Source organism: Brachypodium distachyon, chromosome 2 (assembly GCF_000005505.3).
Source record: "Brachypodium distachyon strain Bd21 chromosome 2, Brachypodium_distachyon_v3.0, whole genome shotgun sequence".
Classification (NCBI taxonomy): Eukaryota; Viridiplantae; Streptophyta; class Magnoliopsida; order Poales; family Poaceae; genus Brachypodium; species Brachypodium distachyon.
Window position 1 is genome coordinate 18,291,804 of NC_016132.3, and position 23,890 is coordinate 18,315,693.

At 43.9% G+C, this 23,890-nt stretch overlaps 3 protein-coding genes across 5 annotated transcripts; all 3 read left to right on the forward strand.

Annotated features, from left to right (window-relative positions):
* The first annotated feature begins 3,454 nt into the window (after positions 1 to 3,454).
* LOC100827773 (B2 protein) lies at positions 3,455 to 8,061 on the forward strand. Of its 3 annotated transcripts, none has more exons than XM_003568127.4 (6): positions 3,455 to 3,612; positions 5,393 to 6,008; positions 6,114 to 6,214; positions 6,862 to 6,945; positions 7,024 to 7,134; positions 7,609 to 8,061. In XM_003568127.4, exons 2-6 carry the CDS (start codon positions 5,414 to 5,416, stop codon positions 7,648 to 7,650), a joined length of 933 nt encoding a protein of 310 aa, XP_003568175.1. In that variant the 5' UTR covers positions 3,455 to 3,612; positions 5,393 to 5,413; the 3' UTR covers positions 7,651 to 8,061. The 3 variants fall into 3 exon arrangements, with proteins under 3 accessions (XP_003568175.1, XP_014754967.1, XP_010231208.1); XM_014899481.2 differs by having other exon boundaries at positions 3,458 to 3,612; positions 5,397 to 6,008; XM_010232906.3 differs by having other exon boundaries at positions 3,459 to 3,612; positions 5,378 to 6,008.
* Positions 8,062 to 16,514: 8,453 nt separating this feature from the next.
* Positions 16,515 to 20,307, forward strand: LOC100844760. The gene is made up of 3 exons (XM_003566030.4): positions 16,515 to 17,345; positions 18,257 to 18,361; positions 18,459 to 20,307. The coding sequence occupies exons 1-3, from the start codon at positions 16,995 to 16,997 to the stop codon at positions 20,016 to 20,018; spliced, it is 2,016 nt and encodes a 671-aa protein (XP_003566078.3). The 5' UTR covers positions 16,515 to 16,994; the 3' UTR covers positions 20,019 to 20,307.
* A 692-nt stretch (positions 20,308 to 20,999) lies between these two features.
* On the forward strand, positions 21,000 to 22,171 carry LOC104582625 (glutenin, high molecular weight subunit DY10). Its single transcript, XM_010232907.3, has one exon. The coding sequence runs from the start codon at positions 21,215 to 21,217 to the stop codon at positions 22,097 to 22,099; it is 885 nt and encodes a 294-aa protein (XP_010231209.3). The 5' UTR covers positions 21,000 to 21,214; the 3' UTR covers positions 22,100 to 22,171.
* Positions 22,172 to 23,890: the final 1,719 nt, after the last annotated feature.

The window sequence follows — 23,890 nt, forward strand, 5'->3', positions numbered from 1 at the left end:
CGGCTGCAGGAAGAAGGACATCTCACCGTAAGCTGTCACCAAGTTAAGCTGGAGCACGAAACACAGAGGAGACGTCGCCTTCGCGTCGCAGCCTAGCTTTGTGGTACCCATGACGACGTACAGCCCGATTATCATTTCCGTCTCTATCCCTTTAAAAAAATCGTACTCCGTACATAAATTTCCGTCTCTATCTCGCCCTCTATTTTTAACAACTGTTTTATCCGCATAATTGTACTCTCTCCGTTCCGAAATAATTGACTTGATTTTGTAGAAATTCTTAGAGTAAATTTCACAAAATCACAATTTTTGTGTCAGTCGTGTCGCTGAACCATAATTAACAGAAAACCGTTCACAAAACCACACATTTTGAGTCAAATTGTCTCAGTCAGCCCGAAAACGAGTGGTTTGACGGTTTTGCTTTATTTCTTACGGGTGGACCCACCTGTTGTACGTCACGTTGGGCCCAACCCGACCTGATCCGTTAGCCCGCGATTAAACCCTCAGCCTCCTTCTCACTCCCGCAAGTTTTCAGGGCCGACGTAGCGTCCAACAGGTGGGCCCCACCGGTAAAAAATCAAGCAAAACCGCGAAATCACCTGGTCTTCGGGCTGAGTGAGACAACTTGACTAAAAAATTGTGATTCCGCGAAAGGTTTTTTGTTAACTGTGGTTCAGCGACACGACTACCAAAAAACTGTGATTTTGCGAAATTTACTCAAATTCTTATAAAAATACACGTAACTTATTTTGGAACGGAGGAAGTAGTATTAATTCTCAGACTTAGACTTGCACCCCGGTATTAAAAAAGATCTCCAATACCTTTCAAGAAATCTCCAGCCTAATGGCAAAAAATATCTCACGTCTTTGTCGATCTATGATCAGCCTCAGGGAGAGAGTTGGCATCGGATTCTCGTTGTTTCCTCGTGTCCTTGCAATGCCCATTGAATAATAGGTATTCATAATCCTCTTTATTTATGGTACACTCCAGTAGTATGTACGTTAACGCCGCTAATTATGCCCTTCACATGATGCAGATGCATGTGCCACCGCCAGCAGCAGCAGCAGCCACATGAATCCTTCGGAACCAGTGATGGTCAATGCCGTACTTAATTCATGTGAGGAGGTAGTACTCACCCACTGTATTAAGCGCTGCACATGGCCACTCCATCCATGTGATCCTAATTTATTGTACTAATAGCTTTGGCTAATGCGATTAGTACTCCACTTGCATTACATCTAATCCATCGAGGGAGTATATATATGTACACATTAGTACAGTACGTTGGTTGTGATGTGCTCCAACTTGCAAGAGTGATGAAACCTGTGATCCGTTATATATGTACCCTTTTCTTTTGAAACAGCAGGAAGCCTGTGAATCATTGAATGGATCCAGCAGATCTTTGTATATATTCCCCGGTGATTAATTAATATTCCTAGTTTGTTAATTAATCAAGCCGTCCAAAGACTGAGGAATCTTACGAGAGGGCACTATTCGAAATTCAAAAATTCAAACAATGGAAACAAAACGGTACACAGGGAGATGACGAGAACAGCCCCATGTGCTCCATTTGTCACTGCTCGCTGACAAATGGAATCTACGAGAACGGCCGTGCGGCCCTTTGTTGCAGAGCCGAGCGGCATCATGCATTCTCAACACATGCTGGAACTCGATCGGCGCGTAGTGGTGAGAGAAACCGACCTCTTCGATCCCCATAACAGAACATATATAAAATCGATTACCTGCAGCTTACTCCTATATATGCTGTTCGCATTCAAATTTGAAGGGCGCCTACTTTACTTGGCTGCTTACCTATTTGGGAGAAGTTTATATAAATGCACGTATACATATTGTCATTGAGTCATTGCATTGCATGCAGTGTCACATCGTGTATGTGGATATGGATACGCAATGCACGCGTTGCAGCAAAAGTAGAAACTAATTAAGCAATACTATCTCTGTGTGTCGCCCGAAAGCAGGGGCCGGCACTCTAGTTGGATTTACCTACAATATGATGGAATATATTCACTGGTGCATTTATCTTCACACTACTCTGACTCTTAGATATGGCAAAACAAAGCCAAAACAAAGAAGCTAATTGCTAATAAGCATTACTATTTCCTAACTATGATCCTAACGACATTTTTAGCATGTTACACAATTGTTATGCACGATGTTCGCGAATGAATGTAGACCGGACCGACCACCACGCACATAACGGGCGGTGCCTACTCAACGTGATTCCTCCCTAATGGGTTCCATTTTTAGAGGCTCTTTGGCGGAAGCCGCTTGTTATCTATCCCTTTTGGCCAATTCATAGGTCCCTCTGTCGTAAAGGTGAGATGACTACATATATATGGCAGCAAACACTAGAAAAGAGCAATGCAAAAGGGCGACACACATGTGGTATTTAAACAGTGGAAGTCAAACGTGACACGGTAAGAGAGTCAGGGTAAAAGGGAAATACAGCGGTGGAGTCTAAGACGTCCTTTTCTATCCTCGTTTAGTTACCCAAACATGTCATAACTGGGTATGTGTACGATGCTTCGTCGGTCTAATTTGTCATGTTTCATTTCTCTCTCGAAGATCTTTGTTTTGTAGTGCGCACTTACTCATAGCGGTGGCTCTATCTATTCAGTGGTGATGTGTATCTAGATTTGGATCTCTACGTGTCTAGCGGTGTTACTTGGACTGATTGTATATGTCTATCTATATAGCGGTGGTGACTGTTTGTTTCGGATGTCTGACTCGGATGTGACGTCGACAATAGCATCTATCTATCTATCTATCTATCTATCTATCTAACGGTGACGTATTTGTTTGTCGATCTTTATCAATCTATCTACTCATAGCGGTATTGCTTGTTTTTTTTAATACATACATGTATTTTGGCAGGCGGAGTCACGTGTCGCCTCACAGAGAGGTAGTTCTCCACCTTCCTACCGTACTCCACATACATATTTCATATATGTATTGCATACATATGAATAGAAACACTTTCAACGAAAAGTTGGCAGAGATTTCTGATGTTATCTCCTTTCTGTGAATGCGAGCTTGCAATCTCGATTATTGGTTAGATAACATACAAAGCACACAAAATCCATATGTAAATATATCGATGACAACAAACAATATAAAACTTATAAAAACCACCCAAATCCATATGTAAATGAATCATTCATCATAAATTAAACGTAATTAACATCAATTGTATGCCTTTTTGAAGAAAAATGACTGCCGCCTTGAATTGCCATCCACTCGACCCAACCACAGTTTCCAGTATTTTCTAGCAAGTACCACCACTGAACTGCCATCCGCTCGACCCAGCCAAGAAACAACCACCATGGAGGCCGACCACCAACCAAAGCAAACAGCCCCACCAGTGGCACAATAGGTAAATTGCCCGCACTTGGAGGCCTCTTTTCTCTACCACTGTCTATAAATCATGGAGGACACCTCACCTTCCATCTCCTCTCACCTTCTCTGACCGGTGGACTCTGTGGGCGGAGCAAAGTGGGAGCCAGCCAAGTCTCCTCTTCTCTTCCTCGCAGCGTTGTTGATTCGTCCCCAAATCTAGGTTTCTTCCCGTCGAAATTCTGGGCCAAATCGACCAAGGTATGCGACTATCTCCTCTAACGGCATCTCCCCATCGCTGTTTCCTTAGCTCTTCCCCAACAGCCCAACCGCATCTCCCCATCTTCTCCGTTAGGATCCAGGAATCCTCCGCCCAACACCGCCTACGCTCGGCGCCCCTGCACCCCGCGGCGCCTCCGCCCGCCCGGTGCAGCAGATCTGGGCTTTCGGGATTAGGGTTCCACCAAATTGTGTTTAAATGTGAACCCCCCGATAGATCTATTTGAAAGTTGTGATTTGGGGTTCTTTGACGAAATTGTGTACCAAAATGTTCTGTTTGCATGGTCGAAAGACTGATTTGTGTGGTAGAAAGCTCGGTTTTAGTTGGAACTGGTCATAAACACGAGTTGGGTCAGTGGAAGCTCCATTTTTTGTAGTAGAAACCTTGTTATGATCTAGGTAATTGTTGCAATTTTGATTTGAAAGCTATTTTATTGTTGAATAGAATGTTAGCTATTTTGGCTCCTCTCAAACTGGAACCTTGTTATGATCTATCAAAGTGCGGTTTACAGTTCCAGAAATTGCTCGGTAGCTGTTTTTTTAATCCTACGCCAGCAGCGGTGGCCCTCATCAGTGATGGTAGCCGCACAAGCACGGGAGCAGAATACGAGAAGAGGGTTATCGTCATGACAGCAGTACAATGGGCTAGTGGGGAAGATAGGAGTTGGAAGGCGGCAGGGGGCGTTTCTGACAGCTTGTTGCTGTTGAAGCTCAACCGTCGGGGTGATCGCCCTTAAATGATTGATCTGTGTTTTTTTTCTTCTCATCAAGTTGTCTGAAAAAAATACCCACCTAGCTTGGTTGTTGGTCTTTTTTTTTCTATACTGAGCTGTAAATATAAGTTTATTAGGATCAAATTGACCAAATTAAAATCACAATCAGGATGGTTTGACAAAGTGATATTTTGCTCAATTCAGTTGGTTTATTCAGTAAGCAATCCGTTATTATTATTTTTTGAGAGGAGCAGTCCGTTATTTATACAAAGATCAACGATCGTTATGCTAACAATTATACATAACATACAGCAATCAAGATACGAAATTTCAGTTCAGAAACTAATCCCTTGCCCTTTTGCTATGTGCCTACGACTGTGAGATTGCTTACACCACCTCGTGGGCATCTTGATGCGTGGATAAACTGAGAAGGAATGGATCATCTGGTCGTGTGTGACACTATCGATGCATGATATAAATGAGAAAATAAAGATTCAGCAAGGATGCACATGTAGTTAGGGTTGTAAGATGTAGATACCATAAGGCGATTAGCAAGGCACTGGCACATTTTTTATTTACATCAAGCGGTAGAAACTAATGGGGTGGGAAATGGAATCGAAATTTTGCTGCATCGGAACAGTTCAGGCAACACAAGTACACCTAATGTACTCTCAGCAATTGAATTAATGGGAAGGAAAGGCAAGAGCCAATTTCCTGGAAACTTGTTCCGTCAAAATAGTGTAATATCGGTTTGTCTGATCCATCAGTTCAGTTTCAAACTTGTCACTATACTTAATTTTTTCTTTTTGCTTTTGTAGCTTGGCAATTAACTAGTGGTCTAATGTGGTCCTAAAGTTAGTTAGCAGCTTCTAAAGTTTCATATTTGCAATGTGTTTATGTATAGCATAAACTGTTGCACAAAATTATTTGAAATTCTATGTTGCATGGAGATATGTTGATGCAATATCATTGTGTCCCACTGTGCATTTAATTTTGGAAAGGATGATCTTGTACTGATAACTGATATGTTAAAGTCTTTCTTGCAAAAGGCAGAGAGCTTGAACTGAGCTATGGACAACTTATGGCATCTTGGAGATGAGTTCCGTGGGCAATCAAAGGTGGCAGAGGACCGGCAATGGTCTCTCATGACCTCGAAGTTGGCTGAGATAACAAAGTCAAAGGCTGAGAGGATGAATGACTTTGACTATGCACGCATGAACACTGTCACTGATGTGAAGCAGTGGGATAAGCTACCCTACCACCAAGAAGACAACAAGATGGACCACCTCAATCTTGGCTTCATGAACCTAGACCTTAAGATGAATGATCTCAAGATGAATGAGGCTGCCATGAAGTACCCTTTCCGCAACATGGCCTATAACATGAATCCGATGTACTCCAAGGGAAGCAATGGTAACGCAAATGCGTTCAAGATGAATGTTGGGGTGAACAAATATTCAAATAATCCAAATGGGAAAGAGGCAAATGGCAAACACAATGGTGGTAACAACAACAATGGAAGCAACAGCAACAACAGTTCTGTTGACAAGCGCTTCAAAACATTGCCAACAAGTGAGATGCTACCGCGGAATGAAGTTCTTGGTGGATACATCTTTGTCTGCAACAATGATACCATGCAGGAGGATCTTAAGAGGCAGCTTTTTGGTTTGTGCTACTATATATCCTTGTAAATTATCTCTTGTATCGTTTTGGAAAAATATTACTAGTTACTTTTTTATATAGCATCTCAACATTTATTACTTTCTGCAGGTTTGCCAGCAAGATATCGTGATTCAGTCCGGGCTATTACTCCTGGTCTACCTCTTTTCCTCTACAATTACACTACCCATCAGCTCCATGGGGTGTTTGAGGTGTGTGATTATTTGATTTTCTGATAATCACAGGTTTCTGTATGAACTTCTTAAAAGTTGTTTGTTTGTCATGCGTAAATGCTTGTATCAATAGATAAAAATTTATGCAGCTTAGAGACCAAAATAAATACCAGGCTTTCACTGTGTTCTTCCATTTTAGATGGATTATTTAAGCTGTCTAGCCCTTCTCTTTGTTTTTATGCTTATGCCTACATATGTACTTTCTTGAAACAACATTTAAAATAGGAAATGTATTTCTGATGGTCTAGATACTTTAGCATATGTAACCAAGAATCATGAATTCCAGGCAATCTCACTTTCTGATGGCTCTGTTACATTGCACTCTTTAATGGGCCACTATAGTTAGTGTCAGTGCAGGTTGGTAGTATGTACTAGTATTCTATGCTTCCTTGTTAAGTTACAATCCTTCATTTTTGTTGCTGCCCTACTGTTTCTACTAAGTTGGAACCTGCAGTCCAGGATTTAGAACCCTACTAGCCAAACATGCATTTGTATTGCTGCCGATGCCACCTAAGAATTGTATCTTGTTCTTTAAGTTCCATTTTCGAAATGCACATTTGCCTCAATTGAAATCTAGCAGGTTGTGGACTTGTCTTTCAGTGTTCTAACCAGATTTTGCTTTTCAGGCTGCTAGTTTTGGAGGATCTAACATTGATCCCACTGCTTGGGAAGATAAGAAGTGTAAAGGGGAATCCAGATTCCCAGCTCAGGTAATGACCAAAGTTGGCGTATGTTTATGAACCTTCAGGTTTTGTTTTCATGCTCTGAAGTTATCTTCAACATATCAGGTGAGGATCCGCATCAGAAAGATTTGCAAGGCTTTGGAAGAGGATGCTTTTAGGCCAGTCTTGCACCACTATGATGGTCCTAAATTTCGCCTTGAGCTCTCCATAGCAGAGGTATATAGCTGTTGTTCACATGGTTTGTCTATGCTGTTATGTGATATGTTATTGAGTCATGCAAATGCAATGACAGCTATCTCCAGAGGAACTGTAGAAGCACTTTTGCAGTTTATGCTGTTGGCCATGATAATTATTATTGTTTGTTGTTTAGGTTTAATTTTACTGCTAACATGCCCGATCATGTTTTAGTGTGCCCAGTTGTCTCTTTTCTTTACGAGCATAACTCTGGCTTTGATGGTGTTCATCTAGTCTGCAATTTCATGCCTTCCATTATCTATTTATGTGGATATTTTCAAGGATAAGTAGATCTAGACATGCCTCAAAGTAAAATGTTTTGGGCCTACCCTTTTTTCCCCAATAGTGAATCTCCTTCTGATGTTACATTTCATGTAAAATGCTTGCATAAGAAAGGGTAAACGGTATTTCTAAAAAGTGACATTTTAACTGAACATTCTTGTCCCAATTCTGCAGACACTGTCACTGCTAGACCTGTGCAAGACCGAAGGTGTCTGAGTCGCTGCAGAGGTGGTTGCTTTGTGGTTTTAGTAAATATCATCCCTGTATGTCGTGGAAGGTAGTTCGCGATGTTCTTGTTCATGAAGCGCAAGCTGTTGTTGGTTGCATTTTCCCCAAAGGACCTGGTACATGGGAAGGCCTCTAAAGATGTGAGCCTGTCTGTATCGTGCTGTCCGTAATCTTGGTGATGTGTATGTTTTGCTATTTATGTATTGTAGTCGCAGTAATACCCAGCGGGGAACCCCGAAAGATGGGGGATACTGTAATGCAACATGATGCCCCAAAGTGAGGGCATCTGATGTTGGGTGTGTGTTTGTGTTGTACCTTGGGAAGTTAAGACCTTTGCATTTAACTTAATGCTGCTTTTGTTCTGCCAGTTTTAAAAGTTAAACCCTTGCGTTTGACTCAGATGCTACCCTTCCATTGTTATGATTTGTTATTGCTTGTAATGGCCGACAGTTTGGCCGGCTTTGCTGTGCCTAGAAGTCACATTTTGTACGTCTTGCACAAAAATGACTAGCTGAATGTATGACGCACCCAGCTGAAAGATGAACTGAACTTGTTTGAAAAAATAGATTAGTTGATTAGTTCACTTGTGCTGTAGGTTACACCAAACCTTGACATGTCGTGGAACTATCGATTGCATCAGTTCAACTGCTCTCATCAACTTAGGCCAAGCAGGCATTGTAGTGTCACCTGTTTTCCTGCAGGTCTGTCTCAGCATGTTGAGTCAGTTGAAGCCACCTGCATTTATGCTGAGCTCATCAGTGGGTGTCATGGCCGCACTCGAAAGCTCACCAGCGGTGGTTGTAAACCATTGAACAACCGTGATATGCCAAACTGAGTTATATCATATCAATTGAGATTGCTAACCACGATGTGATTGTCTACCCATCTTTTTTTGGGAGGTCTAGTTCAAAACAAATACGACGACTAGTGGGGTCCTGAGGTCCACAGATAAGCTTTGGCCGTCATTTTCAGTTTAATGTGATGGCCTTTGGAAGGAAAAATAAGAAATATTGAGAACTTTCCAGTTCAAGGGCTCTTTTGCTTTTTTACTTGTAGGACATAATATGTGGAAAATGCTACTATGAGCTTTGGTGCACCTACTACTTTCCAAAAGTTTCGGTTTCTCAACACAAATTACCAGAACTAGGGACATTTCTCAACACAAATTATGCAAATTTTCGATTTTGAGTAGAACGAGATTTATTCCTGTCTTCTCTTTAGCAAGTGTGAGCATGACTCAAGATGGGCTGAAAAGACCACCAGTGAAGTTAGAAATGAAGCCCGTTTCAATATTCTTGTGTCGGCTGAAAGCCTGAAACTGAAAGGATCAAACAAGATTTGCAAGCCCATTTGGTCCATAGAACACGTGGGCATGCAAACGGTGAAAAGAGAAAAGCCCAAGAGGGTACTAGCATCTCATGTCTGAAGCATAAACAGATTACGGTGCGTTCGCTAAAAGAAAAACAGATTACGGTGCGTACTATTTTGGAGTGCATATTTAATCCATTCAGAATTCCAGATCATGTCGACACAGAGACGGCCGTTCTACTGCAAAGATAGATAAAGGAGCAGCAGGTTTTTCAGAAGATCCGATCCCAGTCTGGCTGAGATCTTATTGCCCCCCTCTCTGCTTTGATCGGTATGGTATGTGCTCTGACGCTCTCTGGGATCGTGTGAGCCTGTGAGGATGAATGCTGCATGGGGATCTGAAAACGCCAGGGTTTTTGCAAAGCTCAAACAGCTTTCGATGATGTTTTGGATTGGATCCAATGGCGCATGCGGGCACGCCTGATTAATCAACGGATTAGTAGTGTGGTTAATACTGCATGTGCATGTGTTGTTTTGACCTTGGTTTGCGTGAGATGATACTCTAGAATGAATATAGTACTGTACTACTACACTCCAGAATTATAGTGCAGGTTAAACTTTGGATGAGATTAAATAGGCAGAGGCAAGCTCATGAAATCAATGCAGGATTCAAGTGGTAATGAAAGTAGTTAGTGTACTGGTGCCTTAATTTTATCTGAATTTTTGTAAGGTTCAAATCGGGTTCGCGCTTTATTCGATCCACTAGTCCTTGGTTGATCCGTGCTGTCACTGACCCGTCGTTAATACCATGCTGTGGCATCCTGACTTCATAGGACGCCGTCCTGAAATCTTCAGATGCTTCATTATTCAGAGATCGAAGCATGAATTCTGATACTGCGTCTGCATCTGCGAGTTTTCCAGTTCCATTGATTGACACCCATCTCTGTGGTTTGGCACAGGCAAAATGGTAGGCACATGAACATGGCTGGCTGCTTCTTAACTTCTCTCTGCATTGAGAATTCGAGAATCTACATTACTGTAGTGTACTCGCTATGCCCAGTAATGACTTGCAATTGCATTGTTCCAACCTGGCATATAGCTGAGATACTAGCTGGTTTCGGCTCATAATTTGGGATAATCTCGTCTGCCATTACACCTTTGATTCAATACACCCCCTCCTCTTACAAAAACACAAGAACGGTTCAGATCACTCCGTACCCCTTCATAAAAAAGGCATGATGGAGATTAAACAATATATCCTTCTCACTTTTCCGCTTGGTTCCGAACAGCACTCGGTGTTTTTGATTTTGCTGGAGATTTCACCGTTAGATCTTCACGAAATTTCACGAGATAGTAGTAGATACAATTCTGCACAATCCCACCGAACGGATCAGCGAAAAGTTTCTTGAGCCAGAGGGAAACATGCGAACAACTCAGATGTTCGTGTTGTCCTGCGCGGACACGAGAAATCCAAACATCACTCGGTGTTTCGAACATTTCCAAAGATTGCACCGCTGGATCGCGATGAAATTTCATACTCCCTCCATTTCACAAAGAATGGCACGCACGCATTTCAAGATTTTACTTTGACCAACAACAATTAGACTAATGATTTAAGGTTTATGTGTTACAAAAATTATATCATTGGATTCGTATTTCAAAAACCTTTCCAACAATATAAAATTTGTAACATATAATCTACATACAATTGGTCTAATCGTTGGTCAAAGTTCGACCTCGAAAAGCGTGGGCGTCATTCTTTGTGAAAAGGAGGGAGTATTGTAGTGGTAGACACAATTCCGCACAATCCCACCGAAGGGATCGGCGAAACACTTCTCAAGGCGTCTGGAAACGTGCGAACAAGTAGGATGTTCTTGCGGTCCCGCACTGTCGTGAGAATTTCAAACAACACTCGATGTTTCGAAATTTCCTAGAGATTCCACCGTTAGATCACGATGAAATTTCACATTGTAATAGTAGACAAAATTCTACACGATCCTACCGAAGGGATCGTTGAAACATTGCACGAATCAGAGGAAAACATGTGAACATCGTACTATCACGCACGGCTTCAAGAAATCCGAATAACACTCGGTATTTTGGTATTGGCCGGAGATTTCACCGTTGGATCGCGATGAAATTTCGAAGCGTTATAGAAGACACAATTCCGAACATTCTAACTGGAGGGATCGTCGAAGCAGTTCGTGAATCAACGGATATTTCTCTCGAGAGAAAAGAGGCAGGACGAAGTAAAGAGCAGGAAGAAAAAAAAAGTTTAAAAAAACCATCGTACTTTTCTGAGTTTGGGGAGGGGGTGTATTGAATTAGGCCTCCTGCCATTAATTACTTCGATTCCTCCTTGGAGTTTTAACAACTGTATTGATTCAAAAGATATATTGATTGGTCATTTCCTGTCTGTTAGAATGTCAAACGCCAATAGTTTATTGCTCACACGAACAGATTGTTCGGTCGATCCTGTGGCATCTGAAATAGGCAGGCTGTTGTTTATTCCAGGAAGGGTCACCAAATTGGTAAAGAACCTGCACCTTTTCTTAGTTAAGCTTATCAGCATCTGATGCTTCGAGCATTGATCATTATTCCAATTCATTAGTGGTATCAGTACACTGACAGGTACTCATTCTTACTGCTGCATTTCAAGTTTGAAATTTGAACTCAGATGATGTGGTGCAAGCAAGTTATAGCAACAAAAGAAAGATCAGGCTCTTTATTGGTACTACTACTCTACTGGATCCTGTTGCTACAAAATTGTAGCTTCAGGAAGTAGATCTTCAGATCCAAAATCAGTAGTAGTACGATCATATCTCAATGAAAACCGGTTGTTATTAGGTATTACATGTACATTCCGTACAGTGATGAACCTAGCCTAGCTATTACGCAGGAGTACTAACCATCGCCACTTCAACTTTGATTTGTTCCTGTATTACACAAATTATCATTTCGCATGGAATAACCGCTTTTCATCTAATCACGCAAGTCGAGGATGCTGAAGTTATGCATACGAGTAAACTCAAAGAATCATTCTTTTGCGAGAAAAAATCAAAGAATCTCACAGTACTCTCCCTCCGAATCCATAATAAGTATAATAAGTTTTTGGATACTAACTTTGTATTAAATATAAGACACTTATTATGAATCGGAGGAAGTACCAAAGTAGGAATACGGAGTTTTTGAGATAAGACAACACGTAATTCACATGGTTTTCAAATTATTTTGACCATTTGGGTCAAAATTAATGTGGATTTATATTTGATAGGCCGGCAATGTAACAGCTCACATATGCCAATATGTTAGTAGAGATTAGTGATAAGACCATAAAAGTTAAAACAATGTGATCATTTTTCACCCATGCAACCAGGAGTGCAAGTGCTGCTGCAACCTTGTCAGGATTAGTCTTCTTTTTCCTGTTTGAGATAGTCGACTCGGGCATCGAGATTTAAGCTTTGCCCGTCTCGAGAAAAGATTTCTCAAGCTTTGCAAAGCCCTTCTGATGAGATCCCCATGCAGCATTAATCATCACGCGATCCCAGAAAGCATCAGAGTACATCACACACTGATCAAAGTTCAGCTCAGAGAAAACAACAGGGCTAGCCAGAAGAACATGCACTGCTTGAGCTCACTTCACCATCTTTGAACCCGCTGCTGCTTCGCTCCAACCAAGAAACTAAACAGGGCTCTCAGATCCCGGCAAGACACTCACTGATGAGATCTGTCGAACTTTCTGAAAAACCTGCAGCTAGCAGTCCCCTTCAATTCTAAGCCCTGCAGCTGCAGATTATGTTAGTAGCTCTAACTTCCAACTAATCTTAAGCGAAGATATCATGTCCCGGCTGCAGATTATGTGCAAGTGTCATCATGCACGTGGTTGCGTGATGATGGTCGCCTTGACCAACGATATGTGAGCGAGAGCTGCAAATGGCGGGGCATTAGTGGGAATCATTTCTTATTGTGGCATGGGTTCCCTGTATTGAACATCATGCTAGAAAGGGGGTGGGCAGGCAGGTATGATTGCGTGGGTTTCTTTGCACTTTTCATCTCACAACTTGCGGCTCAACTTACCTAAAAAAATGTTGGGGCATGACATTCTCAATAAAAGTGCTAAGCACACCCACCGGAAGATTGCAAACCCAATGAATATAAAAATGGAAAATCTGAAGACATTCACAAGTGTAAAAGTTCAAGCCTTATGTATGGTATTGCAAGTTTTCCAAGAAAATAAATATGGAGTATTATTTTTGTACCTTGGGCAAAAATGTATAAATAAAAATGAAAAGTATACATATGTGACTTTAACACTTATATGGCCTTCCACGGTGAAAGTGAATTAGGGCATGTATAATGAGGTGGCGTCAGCCTTTTCTTAACGATGCCACGTACAATAAAATCTGATGTGCAAGAGATATGAATGAAGACATAGTTTTGCTATTTCTTTGGCGATCGAGAAATAACTATTTCTTAGTCGATGATGACAACCTTTTGATCAATCATTAAGATTCGTGTAAGATTAATGTAGGTCCGATGTATAAGAAAATCTTCATCCGATGGCTACGATTGTCGACTGAGAAATAATTATTTCTTAGGCGACTCAGAAATAGATACTTCGATGAAGAAAAGGCACAAGCCGGTTTTTAATTAAGAGATGATCTTTTCACAAGAAAGATAAGACAAATTTCTCATAGTACTACTAGATTTCATATTTTCTTAGCATTTACTCCGTATTTAGTAATTTTATCCATTTAAACATTAATTGAAGATACTCCCTCCTATCCTAAATTGTTGTCGAAATATGTCATGTATCTAGACGCTTTTTTTAGAACACAGTACAAACGCAGACGCTCACAACACGCGCATACACTCACCCCTATGAACGCACACACGCACACCCTACCCCTATGAGCACCTCCGAAAGACTGATCCGGGAGTTCTTGAGAAGTACGTCACCTACCACTGAAAGAATAGCGCCGGTTAAATCCTGCAATAATCCAGGAAATGTGACACTCATATCAAGTCTAAGACTTAAACCTGGGTGACTGTTTCCACCACAAGAAATCAGACCACCTGAGATATGCTCAGTTCGTTGTCTAGACGTTTTTTAAGAATAGATACATACATATTTGGACAAATTTCCAACAATAATCTAGGATCAGAGTGAGTATAACACTAAAAGATAACTTATTATGCAACCTGATTTATTATCTTTCCATCTTTTATAAATGACATGTAACATATAAGATAAAACAATCTTATTCTTATCAACCAACCATTGCACGGATTACATGTCCTAAACTAAGTTTCTTACCCCATTCTCGGCACCACTGACAAATCTGTGACCGGAAAGAATTACGAGCGAAGTATCAATACTCCCGTAAAATCGCGAGCCACGTGGCCCCAGTCTTCCACTGAATCAGCGTTCGTGCGCTTCCCTTGCGAAACGATAAAATTGTTGCCCCCTTCGTCCGTTTGACACCCAACGTCCGAATCTACGCGTGCATCGGCGGAGGTTCTTGACCCGACGATGATGGGTCGTTGGATCCAACCGTAACTTACGCGAGCACAAACAGCCAATCAACACCGACGGCGCACAGTACAGGACCGCGCGCCAAAGGAAACGCCGCCCCCACACCGCCGTGCTCGTGCCATGTCCCCCGTCGCCCGCACCAGGCGAGAAAAGATACATGCACTTCTCTACTGTACGAGGGTTGGAAATCGCCAACACATTGCTCATCTGCGGGAAAAAAACACAGTGGAGAACGGAGTATACGTACTGGTAGTAAAATGGGACATGCCACGAGCTCCGTGTACGTGACCAGCGGCCGGCCGGGGCGCCGGGCAGCTAGCTGGGTTAGGTGCTTGGCACGTCTGTTGATGATTTGAGAACTCGATCGTATCAGCGTCTCCGTTCCTGAAGCTGACCGGCCGGGCCGAGGAGTGGAAACCATGTGCCACGACGTTAGGCTGCGGTAGCCTTGTAGGCTTACGGCTGTCGCCGTAGCTTTGGCACCAGACGCTGGTTTATGTAACGTTGATTGCGGCTTTGCTCCAAGGAATGCTCCTGTAGCAAAGGGGTTCCAGAGGACCACGCAGATGCAGGGGACGATCGAGTCCCCATATTCTGCATCGTACCACGTGTGGTGTGCATCGGCGTGTATCAAACTCCTTCTGCCATTTTAACTCTTCTTTTTCGACGAGCAATTCGACATGACACGACGTGCAAAGACAGCTAGCGTGGCCATGTCCACGGCGTCGGCGTGTCCGCTATATATGCCCTGTGTATGCACGACGATGCTGTACAATGTTTGTTTATCGGTTTTGTTGCACGGCAGTCCACTGAGTTTTTTTTTTAAAAGTCTTAATCGACGTCAACCACGCCGAGCCGGAGACGGGGTGACACGTGGTGCGGACAGCCAAGGTGAGTTAAAAGACGGGTCGCCAAGAAAGAATTCGGCGTTTCTAGATTAAGATTTGTGGTGGAGAGGAGGGTGTATGGCAGCAGAGTTGGAGAAGAACCATATACCCTACTCTGAGGTCAGAGGGATGGTCTGAGGTGGCAGATGGCCGGTGGAGGCATGATGGTTAGGTCAACAGAGAGTGGCATTGTCCATGGGCAGAGAAGGCAGAGGCAGGGTATACCTTAGAAAATCTTAATCGATTGTTGGAGTTGGAGGTGATCAATGGTTGTTTCAGGAAAAAGAATTGGTGGATTAAGGCAAAATCAGGGGTTAGAGGTATGGCTGGAGGTGACTAGGAAGGTTGAGTTTAATCATTGGCAGAGAGAAGCAAATGGTGCGTAAGGGGATAACTAATAATCCGTATTGTTTTGAGTATAAACCTTCATGTAGCTGTTTCGATGAAACCCCTTTCTTCCCAATTAGTTTTCTTGTGGATGATGTAATTATGGTTTAAATTTAATAAAGCTAGTCATAATAATCTTGCCTAAAAAAGAACAACGGCTCAAATAAAAAGGAACATTTAATTCATTATGCCCAAGTCCTTGCCACTGTCCTCTTTTGCATCATTGTTTTGCCTATTTCCTTCCTCTATCCTATAATCATTTCCACCCATCGCCTCTCTTAACTCTTATTCTTGATGATGTATTTTGTTTCTCTTCCATCCACCTTCGCAAGTTTCCCTGATGGTTGTACTATTTACGCGGGGATTTTCATTGAGTTAGGCTTTATGCTACCTTGTAATAACAAATTTTTGCGGGCCATCACCACGAGTATCTCACTGAATCCTCGATGCATGTCATCCATAATGTCCACTTAACAGAACTTGCTAATTCATCTGTCTTTCTTTCCATATCTTCGATGCCATTTGTCAGATCTAGTAGTCCACTACCATCACCGGTCGCCGGGGTTACGATAGAGCATCGTTGCCGCACTGATGGATTCCTTAAGAGTCTGATCAAAACTTTCGACATTTTTGCTCCAAACAACCTCCTCCTCCAAGAAATCGGATGATGGCCGACAAGCGACAGTTTGGTAGCTAGATTTTCCGTTACTTCATTGCTCATAGTATCTAACCACAATTGTGCCTCGGTGAAAGCCCTAACCGCACCTTTCCTCTTAAGTCTAATCGCTCACTTATATATAATTCCCCTACAATGCCAAGACTTGCTCAAACCACTCCAATTTTCTCATCCAACCACCAAACCATTTCACCGTCACATGCCGACGAACTCAAGGGTTCACAATCAAATCAAATCGACTCGATTCACGAAACCAAAGGAGCAAAGAAACAGAGACAAATAATTCCATCTCTTTACCTTTTCCCCTTTCCCTTCTCCACAGGGTACCCGTACCACTGCTAACTGCTGGAGTACCAGTCGTATCAAAGCCACGCCACCACTGGGCACCACTGTCTACTAGCTGCTGCTGCGGGTACTGGATCTCGCGGGAGGGCTCTGCTCGCACGCGTGTCTCCACCGCCCGCCCGCGCTATCCACGGTAATGCCACTGGCCTCGCCGCCGTCCTTGCCCGCCCACTGACGCACGCTACCCGCTGCCATGGCGCGCTCTGGCGGATGCCCCCGCCGGCCGCCGCCGCAGGCGATGTCCCCGCCCAGATCGAAGGAGCCGGGCGCCCATGCCGCCGCGGCTCGTTCCCCCGCCTCCCGCCCCCGCCCCCGCCGGCGGCTGCGCGTCCAGAGCCCGTCCCTCGCCTCCGCGCGCCGAGCGGCCGCCGCGCCGCCGGCCACCCCGCCGCTCCGGTGGCCCGGGGACGCCGTCCCGCCGCGCGGTGTCGGTGCCGCCGCGTCCGTGAGGAAGATCGCGGCGGCGCTGTGGCGGGTGCATCCGCCTCAGGTGCCGCCGCCGCCGCCGCCGCGGGAGTCTGGGGAGGCGCGACGACGGTTCGAGGTAGGCTTCATCTCGAGATCAGTGTGGATCTTCCTGTGGTGGTGTCACATCTATGGCGTTCTAGGGTTTCATACTTTCATGTGGCCGTGCTTTGGCTGAATCAGCGATGAGGTGGTTGGGGATTGGGTGATTTGGTGCTTTGTGGTCTTCGTTTTTGTCCTTCTTTCGGAGGTCGCGTCATATAATGTGAGAAACTTGGAACTTCTCTAAAAGTTCTGCGCTGGATTGTTCTGAAAGCTACGTCTCTGCGGATCCATGGGTGAAGGGATTTTAGTGCCAATTTTGTCACAATGTTGTTATTAAGCACATTAATTAGACGGATGAAGGGGCAATTTTGCTTGAGCATTTGAGCTGGAGGTGGGATTTTAATGTTGGGCATAAATGTAGTGTCTTAAACTCACAGCTTATATTGACTTGGAGTTTCATCGTGTAATTCTGCCATTTTTCCCTATTGCATCGCAAATTGGGAATGTTCAGGAAGTTATCGACCCAATTAAGTAAATTTTGGATTTTTGTGTAGGGAGAGATAGCAGGGTCCATATCCGTGGGTCAATTTGGAATAGCTATTTCTTTGGGTTTATGCTAGAATTTAGCAAGTCCATTTCCTGTGTTGATCCAATTGGTGTTCCTTATTATGCCAGATTGCTTTGATTTTGCTGTATCTCTATCAATTGGTCCCAGGGATATGACATCCGATATTTCCATTGTCATCTAAAGGACTCTTATTAGGTTTCTCGTGGACCCGAAATATAGCTGTGTTTAGTGCAATTTTGTAATGGAGACCATGAAATGGATGGTTTTGAACAACTCCATTTTGGGCGTGTAAATTTTGTAGCACACTGTAAGTGTGTAATAATATTTATTTTTAGTTTTTAAGTATCGGTTGTGAGCTAAACAGAATAAATTTGCAGCCTAGCCCGAAGCCTCTGCATACACCAGATCGTTGCAATTACTATAAAGCTTTCCTTGAAGGCAGGACAGGGAGTAAGCCTATTGGCAATGGCATCAAGCATGAGGTATATTGCTTGTTCACGAATTATTAGTTTGAGTATAATCCAACACCTTCCGTTCTGATCCTGTCTTATTAATGGAATGCATTTAATCCTAAATTAGGTGGGAGCTTACTCTCCATCACCTCGAATTGAAAGAGAAGTGGCAACCAAGTGGGACCGTCGGTGCCTGGACACATTTAGGGATGCTGACTATGATTCCTTTGACCATTATCCAGTGGCTGCTGATGCAGAAATTGCTGCACTCAAAGCAGAGCTTATGCAGGCCCACAACCGGGTTCATGAGCTTGAAGCTGAGAGTCGGTCTGCGAAGAAGAAGCTTGATCTCATGCTAAGGAACCTTTCTGAGGAAAAGGCTTCCTGGAGGAGCAGGGAGCATGACAAGGTTCGAGACATCTTTGATGGTGTCAAAGAGGCTCTGAACCGGGAGAGGAAGAATCGACAAAGGGTAGAAATTATTAATTCCAAGTTGGCCAGTGAGCTGTCTGAGTTGAAGTCAGCAGCAAAGCGGTACTTACAAGATTATGAAAAGGAGAGAAAGGCCAGGGAGCTCATGGAGGAGGTGTGTGATGAATTAGCAAAGGAGATTGCAGAAGACAAAGCTGAGGTTGAGGCTCTGAAGAGTGAATCGATGAAGATGAGAGATGAGGTGGAGGAAGAAAGGAAGATGTTGCAGATGGCGGAGGTTTGGCGTGAAGAGAGGGTGCAGATGAAGCTTGTTGATGCAAAGTTGACACTAGACAGCAAGTACTCACAGCTGAGCGAGTTGCAGTCTGTCATTGAGGCTTTCCTCAGTTTCCACGGAGGCAATAGTGTTGATAAAGAAACAGTAAGAGATGCAGAAAGGCTCAGGGAAGCAATTTGCTCCGTGAAGGTTCATGATATTAAGGAGTTCTCTTACAAACCACCACCACCTTCAGAGGACATTTTCGCTGTATTTGAGGAACTCAAACAGAGGGAAGATACTGATGAGAAGGAAATTGGGCAGTGTAATGGAGATACCCCCGCGAGTCATGCAACAAAAATCCATACAGTGAGTCCTGAAACTGACATCTTCTTGGAAAAACCAGCAAAGAAATATACACATCAACCCTGTGCCAGAAACGAAGAGGAAGATGACAGTGGATGGGAGACTGTTAGCCATGTTGATGAGCGGGGCTCAAGCAATTCGCTAGATGGAAGTGAACCATCAGTAAATGGCTGCGGTGGAGGAAATGGTGCATCAGTGAGTGGAACAGACTGCGATGATAATTGTGAAAACTGCAGGTCGAATAGTGAGACCAGTGAAGTTTGTTCAACAACAGCAGAAAAGTACCGAAAGAAAGGGTCCTCTTTCGCCAGACTATGGAGATCATCAAATGACAAAAGTCGTAACAGAACAGGATCAGGGTTATTGAATGGTAGGCTCTCAAGCGGCAGGATGTCGAATGCCGCTCTTTCACCAGACCTGAAGAGCAGTGGAGTGTGCACGGTTTCACCGAGCGTAGGAGAGTGGAGTCCAGAGTTGGTAAACCCTCATGTAGTTCGTGCAATGAAAGGGCGCGTAGAATGGACCCAAGGTTCACAGAAACGCAACCAGAACAATCTGAAGTTCAAGCTTTTGGACTCGAGTATCGACGGCCACAAGGTCCAGCTCCGTCAAGCATTGAAGCAGAAGATATAGCATGGCACATTTGCACGTTATACCCCAATTCTGAACATAGAACGATCTTGCCTGGTTTGAGTGCCTGATCTGGAAGAGGAAATCATTGCAGCATTGCCCCTCTGATGGCTGTTAATCATTGGCTGTATCTAATTGATGTTCTAAACTTCTAATAGCCTCTTAGAAATTTACGGCCTAGTCGTAATCAGATGTAATAGTCGTATTTTTCCAATCGATGCACTATTTAGTCATGTTTATAGTATCTTATAAATTTCTACTTCTGCCCGCTTCTGTTGTTGAAATTTTTTTAGATGATCAGGGGCAACAGCCCCCGTTCCCAAATTTCATTGAGACCCAAGTTCGGCATCTGTTGTTGAAATCGGACATGTTATATGCTAGTATGATGAAAATTTGCTGAACCTGAACTGACCAGGCATCTATTGTGAAATCCGTGTGTACCCCTCCCATACTGGCATCTTGGATGCTCCAAAACCTAGGATCAAGTTACTGAATCGAACGATTTCAATCTGAATTTTCGCTAAAATTCCTGTATCCTAGACAGGGCATAACGGCAAGGATTGATATCCCGTGTCACATCATGGCCTTGCGTTACTTGGAAGTAGAAACACATGATAGCAACAAACCTCAAAGGAGCTCTTGAAAAGATGATTGTTTAATTACGTGCTCCCGAGCACACTACTGAATATGCTTGAAGCTTTGAGTGCACATAGATTTGCAAAAGTAATGATCAAAACAAACACATCTTCCTCAGGACTCTAGAACACATAAAAATTTCTTTTACACATAAAAACAATGGATGCATACAAGTGTGCACACTTCCCCTGTTCTCCAACATGACACTAGAACAATCTTATAAAGTTTCATGTGAGAGCCTGATAGAGAGATAATGTAAAGCGTCATCTAACCAAAACAGATTGTGTAGCTTTAGCAGACCGTCCATAATTCTGTTGGGCAAGCTCCAAAATCCTCCTTATCCCTTTATCTCTCTTCCAAGCATTCCTGCACTTTTCAAACTAATCTTCTTCTTTTTTGCATTTCTTCCAAATCACACTAAGCTCGTCGTGCACACAACCATCATCCGGAGCCTTCCCTCGTCCTAAAAATACACAGCCCATCTCCACCATCTCATCATCACCAAAACAACAGCGGGAACAAACTAAGCCAAGTACAGGGAGGTTTACTAGCAGTCCAAAGAAATGGGTAAGTTGATCTTCTTCGCGGCGGTCGTCGCGGCCATGGTGGCCATCTCCTTAGCCTATGGCGAGTCTTCTTCAGTGAGCACGCAGTGCCAGTGTCAGCGTGAGCTCCAAGAGAGCTCACTCGAGCTGTGCCAGCAGTTCGTTGACCGGCAGCTGAATATGGTGCCCGCCATCTCCCAGCGTCCGTCGCCGTCCCCATGGATCCCGCAGGAGCAGAAGATGTGGTGCTGCCAGCAGCTCCAGCAAATCAGCAGCGGTTGCCGTGAAGCCGCCGTCCGCAGCATCGTCAGGAAGTACGAGCAGGATCTTGAGGCCGCGCAGCAGCCACAGATAGGACAGCAGCAGGTCTACCCAGTCCACGGCGAGCCCGCGAAGCAGCAGCCAGAGATAACAGGGCGGCGCTACCCCCTATCCGACGAACCCGCGAAGCGGCAGCCACAGATACCAGGGGAGCGCTACCCCGTATCCGGCGAACCCGCGAAGCAGCAGCCACAGATACCAGGGCTGTGCTACCCCGCCGCCGGGGAGCCTGCGAAGCAGCAGCAACATGTACAAGGGCAGCGCTACCCCATCCCCGACGAACCCGCGAAGCAGCAGCCGCAGATACCAGGGCAGCGCTTCCCTGCCCCCGGCGAGCCCACAGAGCAGCAGCCACCGCAGGTGGGAGGACAAGTGCACCATGGCTGTCCCAGCCGGCACACCCAGAACCGGCTCATCGCCCGCCAACAGCCAATCGGAGGAATTCTTCCTGTCGGATTGCCTGAGGAAATAGCCCGCGAGAGGCTGACGAGGGCACAGCAGCTCGCGGCGCAGCTGCCGGCGCAGTGCGGGCTGGAGCGCGGAGCCTTCTTGCGACCAGTATTAGACAGTTTTCACAAATAATGCACCCTATCCTAGAGATAGGTAGATAAATAAAAGCAAAGTGTGGTCTTGCCATACTGTTCTTCGTGCGAACATACTTAAGAACCCAAAATGGATGAATAATGGAATGACTCCCTCCGTTTCTAAATACTTGTCGTGGTTTTAGTGTAAAAGTATTTAGGAACGGAGGGAGTATATGATATGCTCTCTCCGTTCCAGTGACTTTCTGTTACATGTATTTATATTTTTTTTACGTATAGATACATTCATATTTGAACAAATTTGAGCATGGGACGGATGGAGTACGTGCTACATTTCTCAGCTCGCGGGCAGCCAACGAAAGCGATCCTATTTCGCATTAGAAAACCAGACGGCCGCAAGACTGGACTTGCTCGGACAGCCAAACTGATATCAGTACCTTTCCAAATGAACTAACCACGGTTAAACAGAGAAATTAACCAAACATGATGTCCGAACCTCTGACGGAAAGAGGAGCAGCCTCGTTGCCATCGATCAGATTAGAGAATGGCCACAAGGTGCACCGGAAGCACACAACCTGAAGTAGAAGGTATAGCTTATGGACTCGAGAATCAACGGCCGCAGGGTCCAGCAACTCCAGCTGCGTCGAGCATTGAAGCGGAAAATATAGTATGCGTAATCACACAATACAACTACCCCATTTCTGAAGCGATCTTGCCTAGTGATGAGGGTGCCTGATCTGAAATTCATTGCAGCATCAGATTTCCGAATGGAGATAGTCGTTATCTGCACTTAATTGACAGTGTGATATTGCCGCTATTTTTTTTCCCCTTAGGTTGCTTATAAATTTTACAACCTAAGTGTAATCAGATGTAATAGCAGTATTCCGATCTTAAATCTTTGTCGTGGTTTTAGTACAAATCCACGACAAAAACTTAGGATCGGATGTAGTATCTTTCAATCAGTGCACCATTTAATCATATTTATCTTCTTATAAATGGCTACTTCTCTCTGTTTTAATTTGTTGTTGAATTCGGATATACTGCTATGTCCTACTCCCTCCGTTCCATAATTCTTGTCTCAAATTTGTCCAAAAATGAATGTATCTATTCCTAAAAAACGTCTAGATACATGTAGTATTTCGACAAGAATTATGGAACGGAGTCAGTACTACATATGACCATGATCTTTTGTTGAACTGAAGATTTGCTGATAACCTAAGGGATTGTTTGGCACAGGTGGATTTCACAAGATTTTGAGTGAATTTTGTGAATTCTAATTAAAATATGAACTACAATTCTCAAAATTCTATAGAAATCCCGTGAAATCCACAATGACACATGGGCCAAACTATCCACATTCACCAGATGGAAGTGAAATGGCTTTCGTGGAGCAGGCGCACCAGTGAGCGGAACAGACTGCGATGAAAATTGTGAACTGGTTTATCTCTGGTGAAGTTTGTTCAACAACAGAGAAGCACCGACGGGAAGGGTCTTCTTTTGCCAGACTATGGAGATCATCAAATACAAAAGTCACCACAGAACAAGATCAGGGTTATTGAATGGTACGCTCTCAATAAAATGTCGGATGCCGCTCTTTCACCGGACCTGAAAAGCACTTCAGTGTGCACGTTTGTACAGGCTCATCTGAACACTAGGTTGATCTCGTTCCTATCCTGTTTGGAGGCGCAGGAAGACAGTAACACGACGTGATCCATGGTTTTTCGGGCAGTTGTACAAGCTTTCACGCTTCCGAGGAGCACAGGAAAATCAGTGGTAACAGAAAGAAAATTGAACAGCAAACAAACTAAATAACTAGTGACAATAGGAACAA